Source organism: Chaetodon auriga, chromosome 13, assembly GCF_051107435.1.
Source record: "Chaetodon auriga isolate fChaAug3 chromosome 13, fChaAug3.hap1, whole genome shotgun sequence".
NCBI lineage: Eukaryota > Metazoa > Chordata > Actinopteri > Chaetodontiformes > Chaetodontidae > Chaetodon > Chaetodon auriga.
Window position 1 is genome coordinate 20,290,340 of NC_135086.1, and position 16,136 is coordinate 20,306,475.

Genomic DNA, 16,136 nt, shown 5'->3' on the forward strand with positions numbered 1-16,136 from the left:
TGAACATTAGTGATGGGCTCGGCTTCAGCCATCCGGAGAAAAGAGGCAGCTTGGCCGACACATCCACAGTTTGTGCCTCCATCCCACGGAGTCCTCTACGAATGAGAGCTGCTCAACAACGACGCTATTGTCCGCACAGGCTGCCGCTGCTGCCGCTCCGCTTCACCCAGACTACAACCAGACCTCTGGATGATACTTCTGTCCGTGCGGGACACAAGGAGTAAAGTCTGTGGGCGAAGTAACAAGTCCAAGTTGTGTGGTGGAATATTAACTTTAATTTGGCGGAAAGAGCATAAATGATCGAGCTTCAACATTCGTGGCCCCAGAGAGAGCAGAGAGGGACGGACTTGGATGTCAGTCAGGAGCTCCCGATGCGGCAGTAAAGATCAAAACTCTCAGCAGCCAGTAAAGCACAATGACTAAGGTAAGTGGAAGCGGTGTTTTCGTGCAGCTCAGACTGGGCCGCTCAGGTGGGACAGCTGGCTGTTTTTGCGCGGCTCGTTTTCTTTTTCAAAGTCACTTCAAGCCACTGTGAAAAGTTACTGCGAGTCTGTGGAAGAGACGCGTGGACACACGGGAGCGGAGGCTGCTTCCAGGGTCTGCAGAGGAAGCGAAAATGTCCTCTTGTGTTCTCAGCCAAAGCGCAGACGTGTGTTAGCGGTGTTGGGGACTTCTTTGCGCTCACTGAACCGCTCCGTTTCACTTCTAGTGAGATGATGCAACAGGCGCATCATCACCAAATGGAAAACTGAAAATGTGGGACATCAAGGGGACGTTTGGAGAAATCTGACACCACAAACACTTCTAATGAGCTTCTTTAGAGACAGATCGTGATAGTAAATAGTTTACAAGGACATGTCCCTCAGATGAAACACTGGCAAACTTATTTTTTTTTTTATTTTTTTTTTTATCACCCCCAGACGCATTTACGCAGAATACCTCTGCACTTTTCTTTGTGTTTATCGTGCTTTTGAGATATCTAACTGTGCTGTTCTCAGTTTCTACTAAAGAAATAGTCCCCGTGACAGCTGTTGACAGTGAGACAAGTGGAGAAGGTAGAGAGAAGAGGGACAATGATTGACAAAATAACCACACCTCAAGGTCCCGGAGCTGTAACTGCTTTGGAGCTCTTGAGATTATCACATGATCGTCATTGGTGAATAGCATTTAGTCAGCTGTCATGAACAAATTTCCGTATTTTCTGAGCCCTTTATGCAGATGAAGTAATGTATTTGCATGGATAGATACTGCTGGAGGGAAGAAAAAAAAAAAAGCTTTGTTGGAATTTTGAGGGAACAGCTCTTACATTAAGAAGCTATTAGAAGGAATATTGCATATAGAAATTACCCATTACAAGCAGGTATGCACCAGTCAGCACCAACACTGGATCAATGCAGTCCCTATTGCAAGTAAACGTCCAAGCACAGACTGAAAGGTGCAATATGTCAGATGAGTGTAAGAATTTTAGTTTAAAACATGAAAAAATGAACTAACATCAACAGAATGTGAGGGAATAACAGTTCTGACCGTATGTCAAAGACATCTGTGTATTGTGTTGCAGAGATATCTGCTGAAGTTAGCATGCTAAGCAGCTAGCTGTGGCCTGTCCTGTCTCATAATACAACTTTGCACTGTAGTTCCAGCACAGGGATGTGTGTGAGCACTGAGTTTGCTGTGTTTCACAAGCTCTCTTAGATTTTTTTTTTAGCTTAATGGATAAACAAAATACACTCACAAAACGTCAAGATATATAATATTGTCCTTATTAAACAGAAAAATACAGCTGTATCATCTAAATTTAGGTTTCTCGCTTTTACTGAACCAAAACGAGCTTCACTGCTAAGTTAACTCATCGTAAAGCACACTTCATTCAACTCAACGGAAACAAAATCAAACCCACCAAGTCTCTTTGGTTTATCTTTCAATGTTTTTACACATTGCACCTTTAAAGCTTTAACATTCAATCATAAGTAAGTAAAACTTTATTTATATAAGACTTTTTAAGACATGCAGTTACAAAAAACAACACGCAAAGTGGAAATGAAAAAAAGGCTCACCTATAAAAACGCATTTTTAGAAGCTGCTTGAAATAGTCCAAAGATTCAGTAAATCTCATGATTCCAGAGGGTTGGGACATAAACAGCAAAGACACCATCGCCTTTCATGTTTCAGTTAGAGCTGGGGATGGATAAAAGGCCGAGATTAGAGGATCAGAGTGACCAAGAAGTGGAACACGGAGAGAAGAGATCAGAAATGTAACTGGGGGTGAAGTCATGCAGAGCCTAATATGTAATCAACAGGATTTTGTAGTTTATTCTGAATTTTACAGGAAACCAATGGAGGGAAGTAAGAACAGGGGTAATGTGGGACCATCAGCTAGTTCAGTTAACAGCCTGGGAGCTTCTTTCTGAGCCAAACGTAAACGACATGTGTAAAGGGAATTCCAATAATCAAGGCTGGAGGAAACATACATCTGACTTTTGTGATGTTTCTTAGCTGAAGGAAACAGGACTGAACAAGCTCAGTAACATGTTGGTCAAAAGTCAGAAACTGATCAAAGATGATACTAAGAGGCTCAGTGGTAGATTTGATATTTCAGTGAAATGGACCAATAAACTGATCAACTGCAGAGGAAAAGTTATCAGGACCAATTAAAATAATTTCAGTTTGGTCAGGGTTTAGATGGAGGAAATGAGGAGACATCCATTCTGTGGTTGCAGCTAAGCAATCATGGAGGGAGGACAGCTGATTCAGATTACTGGGTTCAGCAGAGAAATAGATCTGAGTGTCATCAGTGGTATGACACATCCTGAATATATGAATGTAATATAATCTATACTATGATTGTTTTATGGATCTTTTGTAGGAGGTTTGCATGATTAATGTCTCATACTCTATGTTGTCTAAGAAATGTTGAACCTCATTTGGTTAACAAACTCTGCCTCTTTTAGAAACTATGTGGGACCAACTACCCAACCAGCATCTGCTTCATAGTGGTGAATGAGTTCTGTGAACGCTTCTCCTACTATGGCATGAAAGGTATGCAAATTCTCTGTGCAGACAACATGTGATATTATAGATTGACCTCAAGAACAGGATTCTGTATTCACAGAGTAGCTTTAGAGTCATAAGTCCTTGATGAGTAATGATACTCCGCTTGTTAAACTAGTACTAACAGAGTTAGAAGTCTACAATAGGCAGATAGAGCCGGAGCGTCTGTCTTCCCCTCACATGGCCTCACTTACACTCACATGTCTGTCTGTCACATTACTTCCATCGGTTCACACACACATAGAAGCACACCATGCAGGAGCCCGGTTTCCCCTTCAAGCTGTTTTAAACTGACACATCCTGTCATAGATTTCAGCTGAATGTGAGGATTGATGCTAATTTATGGCAAGGAAGTGAATTTCATTTGATTTGAAAAGTAGTTGTGAGAGAAGTGAATGAATTTCACACATCAGCTACAAATAACTGTCATTATCAATTTATTTGTTAATTGTTAAAACCAGAAAATTAGCCTCAAATGGAAGACAAAGTGGTATGTATTACTCAGGCAGGTTCTTCGGTTCCTGAGTTTACAACATTAACTGTGATACTACAACCAACGTTGGACAAACAGCGTACAAGGTTAATAGTAAACATGGACATTTGACACTTGTTTGTCTCTATCAGCTATTATGGTGATAAATACACGTCCAGCTGATAACAGTGGAGATCATCCTTGCATCATCCCTTTAATTTCTCTTAAGTAGCTTTAAGGTTGGAAAAACCCACATTCCCTGAGAGTATCTCATATGTTTCTTGTATAATTTAATTACTATTCTTCATTAGCTGTATAATATAAGTCAAATATTCACGTGTTCTATGACTAATTTGACATGTCTGGAAACTTTGGGACCTCCTTGGCTTGAATAATGGAAATACTTTGCAATAGAACAGGTCTTGTGAACGTGTTTTGCGGAATTTGAACATTTCATAGGACTCAGGAGTATCCATCCCCTGAGGTGGGTCACAAATCATGCCTGTTTGTTTGTTCACAGCATTGCTGACGCTCTACTTCATCACCTATCTGCACTGGGACAAGGACCTGTCTACCGCCGTCTACCACGCCTTCGGCAGCCTCTGCTACTTCACGCCCATACTGGGAGCTCTCATTGCCGACTCCTGGCTCGGAAAATACAAGTGAGTCCTGGTGTACTTCATCCTCATACTGTATGCACCAGTTTGCAATACATCATACAATGTTTCAGCCCTTGAACCTGGGAGCTTTGTCTGCTTTGTGTAACACCACCCATTAGTGGAGATGAATCATTCTGGCCACACACATGGATCTTGTATAATGATAATTATAGTGCATGTTCATAATCACAGTTTGCTCTCAATAGGACCATCATCTATCTGTCCATCATCTATGTAATCGGACATGTGGTGAAGTCGGTCGGTGCCATTCCCTCTGTGGGGAACAATGAAGTGCACATGTAAGTTATCAGGAGCTGATTTGCGCATAAGCAGCAGGCAGAATCAATGTTCAGTGCTGTTAGACAGAAGACAAAGAGGTCTTTATCATTACTCACCCTAAACCAAACCCTAACCCTGTCATTACTGTGTGATGTGTGAATTACTCAGCATATCAGAGATGTGGGAAGTCTCCTCAACAGAGTCATAGTTAGGCAGTTTCAACAATTATTTTTATTATCATTTTCTTAATATTGACAAATAAACTAGTCAGACTATGAATCAATTAGAACTCTTCAGTTAGATCGTTCGAGATGACCCAATTCAACTCCCAAAGGTGTCACATGTGACACAGAGAATAGCATCACATTTTCAACGGGAAGTAACAAATGTTTGGCATTTTTGCTTGATAAATGACTTAACAGATGAATCTAATTAATCAAATTGGTTTCAGCACTAGATGAATTCTTCATCTCTGAGTAAACAGCTGTGTCACAGTGCAGAGGACATGTCATTGATAAATAATTCAACAGTGAATTAGTACTGTAGTTCCAGTACGACAGCTCACACATACTGTACATGTTGCAGCGCTCTGTCTATGTTGGGTCTGATACTCATAGCCCTCGGCACTGGAGGAATCAAACCGTGCGTGGCAGCATTTGGAGGAGACCAGTTTGACGAGGAGAATGTAAGTTCAGTACGCAGATATGAAAGCAACATAGCTTTCATTGTTCGTATTGTCTTTGACTCAGTGAGAAAAATAATCTGAAATGAGTCAGTAAAGCCATGTATGTCCAGAAGAATCTGTAGTAGCTTTGCACAGTAATCAGTCCTTAGAAAACTAATCGGAAACATTAATGGGGACTTAAAGATCACAAAATACAACATTTGCAAAAAGTAGGACAAAAAATTGTGTCTCATATTTATTTTGTTGCTCTCCTACAGAACAAAGAGAGGCAGAAGTTCTTCTCCATTTTCTACATGTCAATCAACGCTGGGAGCTTCTTGTCGACTGTGATTACACCCATTCTGAGAAGTGAGCACTGGCAGTCTGATACATGTTGTAAACCCACCGAGGCCCGCTGTGTGACTCACATCACTGTGTTGATGCCGTTAATGCTGGATTTGCTCCTGCAGGTGATGTGCAGTGTTTTGGTGGTGACTGCTACGCTCTGGCCTTTGGGGTTCCTGCAGCTCTGATGGTGGTGGCTTTGGGTGAGTGTCCATCCACCTGCAGCATCAGCCAGTCAGATGTAAACCACATAGTAGTGAATGCACAGAAAGTGACTTCATAATGCTTTCTTTTTTAGAGCCTCACCGCTGTGGAGTGAGGCAGGTAACTAGGGATATTCAAAAGGGAAAAATATGGTAATGATGGATAAAACAATTTCCCTTGCTCCCTTGCCCCGCTTGGTTAAACCATTAATATGCCAGAAGGACTCTGACTATAATATATTGACTTGTTAGTCTGTGTCACATTAAAGAAGTGACACTCCTGCAACATAATGCCCTAATTTTGATATCATTACCATCAGTGTCCGAATTAAGTGTCACATTTGAGAATCCAAGCTAAGTTCAGGCTGCCATCTGCATGCTGGGAGCATGTTTGTATGACGTCCAGCTTTCGACAGGCTGGGCTTCCTCATGATCAAGGCCCTTCTCCATATGTCCTGACAGCCTGTTGTCTCTGCCACTGAAACACCATCCCCACTGAACCTTATTGGATTCATGCTTGGCTGACCGCTCACTGTGAAAACAAACTCTGATTTTATTACTGGAGGGGCCACGGACAGATCGTAATACGGGTGTGATAAAGCACAGGCTTCAGTGTCTTGACTGTTATACCGAAGATTTGTATGTTTACAACATGTTCGATTCTATTACTGTTTTCATAAAACATCCTTAAATGGTAAAACACTCTGTCAGATTCTGCTCTTTATTCTCATGTTGGTGAGGGAATACATAAAGCTGATGTGAGCATGTTGGTACGTCTGATACCAACAGGCAAGCAAAGCGATTGTTTGCACAACAGCCGAGCCATTTTCAACATAAACTATCTAACTCTTCATCCATCTTGTGCAGTTGTGTTCATTGCTGGCAGCCCCCTGTACAAGAAGAATCCTCCCCAGGGAAACATTCTGTTGCAAGTCTGCAGATGCATTGGGGTGAGTCATCTCCCAGTGCCTCTGAATCCTATCAGATGATTTATTCAGTCCTATTTACTGCCAAGAATTATTCTGTGCTGTAATAGAGGTATTCACTTTGCACATTGCTTCTGCTTCTGTTTGGGACTAAACTGTCCACTTTTGTATTCCTGTTTTTTACTTTGTTGGCAGTTTGCCATCAGAAATCGCTGGCAGAGACGGAAGTATGAGTCTCCGAGGAAGCACTGGTTGGACTGGGCTGAGGAGAAGTATCCGGTAAGAAAAGGACTATTACTATTAACTCTTCCATGCAATGATTTGCATTTGACACAGAGTCTTTTCGGATGATGGTACTTAAAAAAGTCAAAAGGGGTTTCAGTGCATCAATGATCTGTTCAGTCTGCGTGTTTGTGTGTTTACAGAGACATCTGATCCAGGAGATTAAGATGGTGCTGCGGGTCTTGGTGCTCTACATCCCGTTGCCAATGTTCTGGGCTCTGTTTGATCAGCAGGTACGAGAAGACAAAAGACTTGAACTGTCGCAACAAGAGCTACCCTCTTTAATGTGTCCCGACTCCATCATTCACACTCTGCACTAAAGTTGAGTGCACTGAAAAAGCCACAAGAGGCTCCAGGGGTAGTAATGTTGGCCTGTCGGTCCACCACATTGGTCCAAACTGAAGTATTTCAACAGCTATTGGACGGATTGCCATGCAGAGACATTCATGTCCCCCTCAGGATGAAATGCAATCACTTTGATGATCTTTGACGTTTGATTTCATGCCATGGTCATGCCGGAATTCTTTTTTGCTTAATACTTTGGTGTTTGACCACATACCCGCAATATTAATGACATTCCCATCAACCTTTTGAGTAGCTGCCAGGCGAACAGTGGAGACAGGAAATCAGTGGTCCCATAAAAAACAGCATAAAATACAAACTTCACTTTTTGTACAGATTGAACAAACCCCATTGTTACCAGAGCAAAAACCAATGCTATCAAAATAATGTGAATGATCCTTTAAGAATATTCTGTTTTGTTAGTTTTATTATGTAGTTCGCTCAGTTGGGAAGCAGTGCACTCGTGCATACAGTGTCAAATATATGGCATTACTGGAAGTTAAGCCCATGTTGCACAGAAAGATGTTTCAGCTTATTGGTTGTGTTTCCACTCTTACTTTAACTGATCATTTTACAGACATTAAAACTAGCACTGTTATCGTCTCTCTGCATGAAACGAAGCTCTGGACCGGTACTTCCTCTCTGCCATGCAAGTTTCCCACAGTGTGGATGCATGAGTTTGGCGTAACTGCCAGAAAAAATGCATTGCTAAAAGGAGCTGATAAGATCGGAGGCATATAATTCTGATGGATCAGACTATTTGGAACCCAGTTCTCAGCATAGCTGGGACACAGCTAATATAGTCTGTCATATGCATAAATAGATATGTGTTCCTGACTTTGATTTGTGCTTAAATCCCCCTTGACCTGCAGGTTTAAGTAACGTTGCTGCTGCAGCTTCATTGTACGGAGTAAAACACTGTTATTGTTTAAACCAACTGTCATATTCAGCTCTTGTTGATTGTAAATACATGAGCAGTGTTCTCAGTCAGCTCAAGGTCAAAGCCTTGTATCATAGCTCTCTTATAAAATCCCATATTTGTTATCTTATCAACACAACCATCTGATTATGGAATACCTCAAAGCCATATTCAACATTCCTGAATTGCATCCCTCCCTAAACTTATTCTTCGTTTGAAATGTCCTTAGAACAGCAGCTGAAAACTGTCAGAAGAAACAAGCAAACCCACGTCTTCCTTGGAAGGCATGTCAAATGTTACCAGATCTTCTTTATTTTCCCCTCCAGGAAAACAAGCAAACAAACCGCTGCTGTGGTTAAAGGGTCAGTTTACCGAGCTACCAGTCAAGCCGTTGTCCTAAACTACATGTTCAGTAACCGTCAGTGTTTTTCTTCATTGCAGGGTTCCCGCTGGACAATTCAAGCCGCCAGGATGAACATGGCTTTTGTAAGAGTTTCCTAACATTATATAATTTTTTTTTATTTTTTTTTTTATTTTATTTTTTTTACATTTTTTAAAAAGCTGATAACATCTTTTATTGTGCTTATCAGCAGGTGGGTTGCTTTATTTATCTGATTGTGCAAACCGTCTTGTAAGATAGACTTATTGCAGTTTGTCATTTTATTCCAGTAAACTGTATTGTTTATGATCCTGATAAATCATGCACTCATCAGGCTGAAGTGCATTTTACTGGGCAATGCCCTGCACATCCTTTTAATTCTATGAGTTTAAGTTTAAGTGACTGTCCTGTTTAGCTGAAGTCATCTTGTTTCATTACAGGGAGATTCCTTCAGTATTAAGCCTGACCAAATACAGGTATGTGCCTCTCGCTCGAAGTGAAATAAGCAATAATGCACGACAAGTGTTTTAATATAAGAAACACTAGAGGAGGTGAATAAGTAACATTGTGGCGCAGTTAAGGACTGGTTATGTTCTAGATCTGTACACAGATCTGTCCTGTTTTGCACTGGATTTGGGGAAGTTTACATTCCAGCAATCAAACTTTTTCAGCCATTTTCTGCAGCTAGCATTAGTTTAATTATCTCGCTGATGAATTTCGTGTGGTAAATCTGCCACTGTGGGCTTTGTAAACTACACATATGCAGTGCAAGAACAGTAACTAAGGGGGAAGAGCTCAGCAAAAGGCCATTTAATGACCTTTAGACTTGTTGGCTGTATCTAATACCTACAGAACACTGTGTATGTTAGATATAGATTTTCAGCCATCTGGGAAGATGTACTTTGCATGTGAGAACACACACAAATGAAAACATACACCAGTATGCCACATCAGCGCGTCTCAAGTAAAGCAGTAAAGATGTCTCATGTTTGACGTGGCAAATGATGCTGTCATTCTCATGAAAAACACTTTTACAGCTCTGAAACCCTGCCATATTACTGTCACTTTACTGCCGATATGAAATCAGAACCAGTGTCTCAATTCATGTATAACTCTAACCTTTATGATTTTACGAGTTTTAGTGAGCTTTTATAGAGTCAATTAAAGGTGAGTTTTTCCCCCTCCATGCTGTCTAGATGATGAATGCTCTGCTGATTCTTCTCTTTGTGCCCATCTTTGACCTCATCATATATCCGCTCGTCGGCCTTTGCAGAATCAACATAACGTGAGTAGACGCCTGTTGTTTTGGATACTACCATCTTTATTGCAGAAAGAAGCACTAAGAAGTCTCTTAAACTGGGAAAATGACCCATGTGACCTCATATTTATGTCCCACAAATACGCCTCAGTAGAAAAAGAGTTGTTTACCAACAATGGTTTTAAGAAGTGTTACCGAGCCTGTGTAGTAATGTTCTTTATCCAGTCATGTGTTCACAAAGTGGTGAACGTCGCTCCATCCTCGCTTGTGAACGACTGAGTCTTTCCAGGATGCTCCTTTCATACCCAATCATGATACTATCACCTGTTACCAATCAACCTGTTTACCTGTGGAATGTTCCAAACAGGTGTTTTTGGAGCATGCCACATCTTTCCCAGTCTTAAGTTGCTCCTGTCCCAACTTGTTTGAATAAGCATATATATAAAAAATCAGTGAGGTAAATGGTAAACGACCATATTCTGTTTCATGTGTGCTTTAAACAGCGTCCCAACTCTTTTTGCAATCTGTGTTGTACTTCCAGAAGTACAAATGTGGTGTCACCTGGGTTCACACACACAAATAGCACAGAGCTCTTAAGTTACTGATTTTATTAAAGCTTTTTAGAACAGAGCTCAGGTCGTAAAGGACACATTTGCAACAGATGGCATTATGTCAAAGCAAGTGATGATGCAGTCTCTTATCAGGCAGTGAAGACACTGATCACCTTTCTGTGATAAAGCTTGACTTTCAGACCAGTAAACACACACTTGGCTTACAGGAATGAAAGGTGTGTAAAATTATCAACTGTCTGTCCTTCAGGCCTCTCAGGAAAATGGCCACAGGGATGATTTTCGCCGCGCTGGCGTTTGGAGCGGCCACAGTGGTGGAGGTGAACGTTGTGGTAGGTATGAGCAGCAATCATGAGAGATGCTTACAAAACCCTTACTCACCTACACACATGGGATTGCTGGTTGTCATGCATCCTGGAAAACCTGAAATACTTTAATGAAACTTTCCAGTCCTGGAAGAGAACAACATTGACTAAAACAACACTGAGCTCTCCTTACTTTAAGTTTTATTGTGCAAACTATCAGAAGTCCTGGAATTTATTTTTTTATGATGTCCTCATACTGTAAAAGATAGCAGCTAAAAGTAGAATCATCTTCAGGAGGGTTGTGGCTGGAGGCACATTTCAAATCATGTGAGCAGCTTGCAGGTTTTAATGGAAACTTCATGGTTTATGCAAAATAGCATAGAAGTCTTTATAATGCAATAGTCATTTCTTGAAAATACTGTGTTCTCCAATATTGATCAGGCTCTGATTTCCTTCTCTGTTTTCTAGAAAACGGTGGTGGATCCTGCCCCTGCAGGGAACTGTCTCCTGCAGGTCTTTAACCTGGTAGAAAGTGATGTCAGTCTGAAGTTCCCCAGCATCGAGCCCTTTCCAGAGCCGATCCAGTACCTTAAGGTAAAAAGACGAGAGGAGGGGAAAACAACCTTTCATACTCCTCAGTGTCCAGAGTTCTCAGTCACCAGGATTTCCTCAAATTCATATGTTTACTGGGTTTTTCCATCTTCTTTTGCATTTCCAAGTCAGGATTGCTGACTTGAAATTTGCCAGAGGTCTGACTGTGAGAGAGTGCTGACCTGTGCAGGGGTTATCACCCCCTGCGTTCAATAATATCAGCTTCATTTAACCAGGGAATGCCTCACTGGGATTAAACATTCATTTTACAGGAGTGCAGCCAGCAGTGCAGAGAACTTACAAAACATTTACAGAAGATTTCTAATATAATATGTAAAACATGTGGAGAACAAACAACGATCGACTAATTCGCCTAAGATCAGAAGGATACTGTTACACTGTCAGCACTCACTGAACCACAGCACAAAAACATGCACAGCAGTTAGCGGAAGACAAAAGAGAGAAGGTGTGCCGACAAACCCTTTTCTCACCCGGCTGAGTTTACATATTAATGAATCCACTTAGCTAAACTTGTGTTTACAGACCAACTGTCTGAGCCTCCAGCTGTTCTCCGAAATGCAGAGGAGGAGCTTTAATGTATTCCTGTTTTACCTTCATGGTCTGTTGTGTTCTTTAGCAACAGATTGAAAAAGTTTGGGAACCAACTGATGGACTGTATGTTTGTCTTTTATTAGAGAGTTTTTTGCACAGTAAAGATTTTGGAGAGAAGCTGAACATTGACCCCGTGGTTTCTCTGTGTCAGGACCCTCCTGAATATAAGACGATTCCACTGGAGGCGCCCAGCAAGGTGCTGCCGATTAGTGTCACCTCGAATGGAAAAACGTCCGAGTGTTACCACCTGGTTTTCCAAGAGAAGGCTTACAGTCTCATCTTATTCGCTGAAACTACTGGAATCCAGTGCAAACTTGTGAGTGCCTATGAAGATATTACATCTTCAGTCTGTTATAAGATGTGTATAATTAACATCCATTAAATTAAAGTCCAGCTTAATTCTAATATTAAGGTGCTGAAGATTAGCTTGTTGCATGAGGTGATTTTGTGTTACTGTACAATAACATTTTTATTCTGGGTGGGAATAGGGTGGAAAACTTTTTTTTATTCCACATTTGATGTTTACATATTGAGGCAGTATGAGCTTAAGCACACATAATTAACTAAAATCAGACTCTGACACTGATAACACAAGAGAGGTCCATGGTTTCTGGATGATGTATTACAAAGTGTTTCACATGGTTTTACAGGGTTAATAAATGTAATGTAATGTCAACCACATTGCATTTTTTAGGTAATTTAGCAAACTATTTGTCCACAATTAGATTTCAGGTTTTTTACCTTAGCTTTGATATACTGATATACACTACTTAACACTTACTTGATTGACAGTCTTTCTGGCCCCACAACTGTCATCACATTTTGACTTAAAATGTGCTAAATCCTGATTGGTGCACAAACATTCACCTTTCATCACATTTTCATAGCTGATCCCTCCCACTTAAAATTAGTGAGTAAAAATCTGACAAACACTGACACAGAGATCTGTCATGTGAAATTACCTCATCGCAACCTCAGGCTGAATGAACAAACAGCATTTCACAGCCTTTAAAGAAACACTGTGTGCTCATGGTGAGCGCTGATCTCTGGGGAAACTTGTGTAAGACAAAGTCACAATATATTGCATGAACTGCACTGTAAAATGATGTTATTGATAGAAACCTCCTTGACATGGCTGTGTTTTCTTTTTAATCATCCAGGTGGAAGACAACATAATGAAAAATGAAACTGGAAATCCTTTCCTGAGGTAGAGTATGTTTAATCTTCCCTACTTTTATACTGACTAAGTCAACATTTAAACCTAATTCATCTCATATTGCTGTAAAAAATGAGGTCAACTTAACTAACTTGAATAATCAGTTAAATCTGCTCATGAGTTCTTCTACTTTAACAGGTTCCTCAACGCACTACCAGAAACAATAGACCTGACTGTTGGAGATGCGACCTTCTTTGTGCTGTCAGATGGCATGTCTCCTACCCAACCTGTGGAGCGGGCAGAGTGAGTAGCACTGGGCTGTCATCAGGTGGACGCAAACACAGCTCCAGATTAATGTCTATGTAACGTATTTACTTTGGTGATTAGTTATTTTAAGGTTTTCTCTGTACATGGATGTTCTGGCTCTTTCTTTACTTCTTTCCTGTTTAACAACAGCATCAGTGCTCCGCCTCACGTTGTTCATGCAGAAAATGAGACAGTGAAAATAACTATTTACTACTAATAACTAAATCAACAATTCATTGATTTTATGCTGATGTCTGATGTCAGACTCGTACCAAGCTTGTTGAATCATATTATTTGTTTTTCGTTCTTCTCTAACTCACCTCGTGCTTCATGCACCTCCTCCTCTGGGTAGATACTCAGACGTCAGCTGCAGCTTGGAGTCAAAGAAATGCTCTAATCTTGATCTGGGCCTGCTGGACTTCGGAGCCTCCTACACTGTCATACTCGTGGAGGTCAGGATGCCTCCTATACAAGTTTATATGAGATTTTAACAATTAGACAGCATGACAGAACCCCGTATGTGTATTTGTGTGTGTCAGCAATCAGGTAACATCGTGCCTCACAAGATGGAGGATGTGAAAGCCAACAACGTGCACATTGCCTGGCAGATCCCGCAGTACGCCCTGATAACTTGTGGAGAGGTCCTGTTCTCCATCACAGGCCTGGAGTTCTCCTACTCGCAGGTTGGTCATGATACACTCTATCAACTGAGCAGTAACTCTGCGTCCTTTGTGCTCCTAATACTCCACTGAAAACTTTTGCTGTGACAGTCAAACAGTCGCTACCTGCAGGCATGCAGGAAGAAAGATCAGAGCTTCCTTCTTCAAGGGGGACGGCAGTTGTAGTCAGCTTGGGTTCATGAGTATTTCTACTGTAGTCTTGATCCAGGATGGATTACCTGATGCAGGAAAGACAAACTCACCAGAGGGAAAGCAGTCTTCTTAACAATGCATGAAAAAAAAGAGATATAGAAGATTGTCTTCCATCAGGTGAGTCTGTATTTCCAGCATTCCTCTTAGAAATGATTATGAATGCCTGAGTGCCTACATTCAATCTGACTGTCATCTAGGTGGTTACAATGGATTAAAAAAAATGTGTTCAACAGTGTTGAAAGCTGGGGACAGGTGGTGTCTCAAACCTCCTCCTCTGTGTAGCAAGGGCTGCTCCACAGATGGCTTCCTTCACCCCCCTTTCAAACCACCCGCCACCAGCACATCTTAATGATTTTCTAAAACTTTTTAACAGTTTATAACCAGGATGTCTCAGGAAATGAATCTAAAAACAGCACATCTTCAGTCGTGACCTCAGGCTTTCAGTCCCAACCAATAAAAATTCATCACAGAATCTTCCCTGCCTTTCTTCCTGCTCTGTTAAAGTAACAGTTTGTCTGATGTCCCACGCTCACTCGTTTTCAGGATCAGGAACTAATGATCCCACTTCATGGAACCTTTAAATATTTGTGTAAGCTTGTGTGTTCTCCTTTCTTTATTTACTGTGGATCTCTCTCTCCTCCCTCCAGGCTCCAGCCAACATGAAGTCAGTCCTGCAGGGCGGCTGGCTGCTCACGGTCGCCTTTGGAAATGTGATAGTGCTGATCGTGGCAGAGGGCGCGGGACTGGCCCAGGTACGAAGTGATACATACCAAAACCTGATGTAGTTTTGCAGCGCTGTTGAGCACCATGAACAACAGTCCAATCACACACTAACCAGTAATTGTTCCCCCAGTGGACGGAATTCCTGCTGTTTGCCTGCCTGCTGTTGGGCGTCTGCATCATCTTCTCCATCATGGCTTACTTCTACACCTACGTTGACCCCGAGGAGCTGGAGAAGATTTACGCAAAGGATTCAGTGGAGGAGGAAGAGGACCACGAGGACCTGAAGAAAAAAGCTAATGACATATACATGAAGAAAACGGGGGGCAGCACCAGACTGTAACTGTGCCACATGGCGTGCTCCGTCTTCTTCGCTGCAGCTTATTTGATTTGAGTCAGATGGATGAGTTATGAGAAGTTGATGTCACTTCCTGTTTTATGGTTTAAGGTACTGTTCTCGTGATGATGTGACTAAGGTGTGATCATTGGGCCTTTCTTGTGGGTTAGAAGTACAGTATTGGTTTGTCACGTTGTTTAATATATTTTGTGAAGTCATTACAAAACTAACCAGGGAACAGGAAAGTATTTCCTGAATACATGGTGTTTAGAAGAGGCTAAATGTGGTGATATCCCTCACCATGATCAACTGTGTTATTTCAAATGAATGTCAAATAGTATATGCTGTATATATTAACTCTTAGCTACATAATAATCTCTAAGTGCCATTTACAGAACATGTTGGAGAAACGGTTCAGTTTACATTGTGTGCCGATAACGACGATACTGAAAAACCAAAGCTACCGCTGGTTTTGCATGTTATACGCCATCAATTGAAAGTTGAGCAGATAAGCATTTTTCAAAGCATACCATGAAGGATGTCCCGCCATGAAGGAAGCACTCAGTCACTCAGTCTCTGACGCCATTTATATGTTTAAGCTCGATGAACTACAGCCAACCTTCATAGCACAGAAACAACCTAATTCATATTTGTTCTTTGAGAAGGCTTCTCGAACATTTGTCATCTGGGCTTCATTTCCTGAAAACAACGCTTGTCATTGCAAAGTGCCAAAAGTGGCCGCATCCTTGAACACGCCAAATCATCAAGGACATAGATAAGAGAGAGTTCTGGGTGAGGGATTGTCTCTTCCAGAAAAGGTTCAAGCCTACAAATTGAAGTGAGTCACCAGCTAGCAGGGGAAAAATACATCTAAAAACTTTGAGAAATA

The 16,136-nt window shown here is 41.3% G+C and overlaps 1 protein-coding gene across 1 annotated transcript; it reads left to right on the forward strand.

The window, feature by feature from the left end:
• The first annotated feature begins 239 nt into the window (after nt 1–239).
• Nucleotides 240–15,855, forward strand: slc15a2 (solute carrier family 15 member 2). The gene is made up of 22 exons (XM_076747413.1): nt 240–424; nt 2,952–3,039; nt 4,044–4,185; nt 4,389–4,481; nt 5,047–5,146; nt 5,404–5,494; nt 5,596–5,673; nt 6,541–6,623; nt 6,795–6,878; nt 7,025–7,114; nt 8,584–8,628; nt 8,962–8,997; nt 9,718–9,806; nt 10,599–10,680; nt 11,122–11,247; nt 12,008–12,172; nt 13,017–13,063; nt 13,211–13,315; nt 13,671–13,770; nt 13,858–14,001; nt 14,838–14,942; nt 15,044–15,855. Exons 1-22 carry the CDS (start codon nt 416–418, stop codon nt 15,251–15,253), a joined length of 2,112 nt encoding a protein of 703 aa, XP_076603528.1. The 5' UTR covers nt 240–415; the 3' UTR covers nt 15,254–15,855.
• Nucleotides 15,856–16,136: the final 281 nt, after the last annotated feature.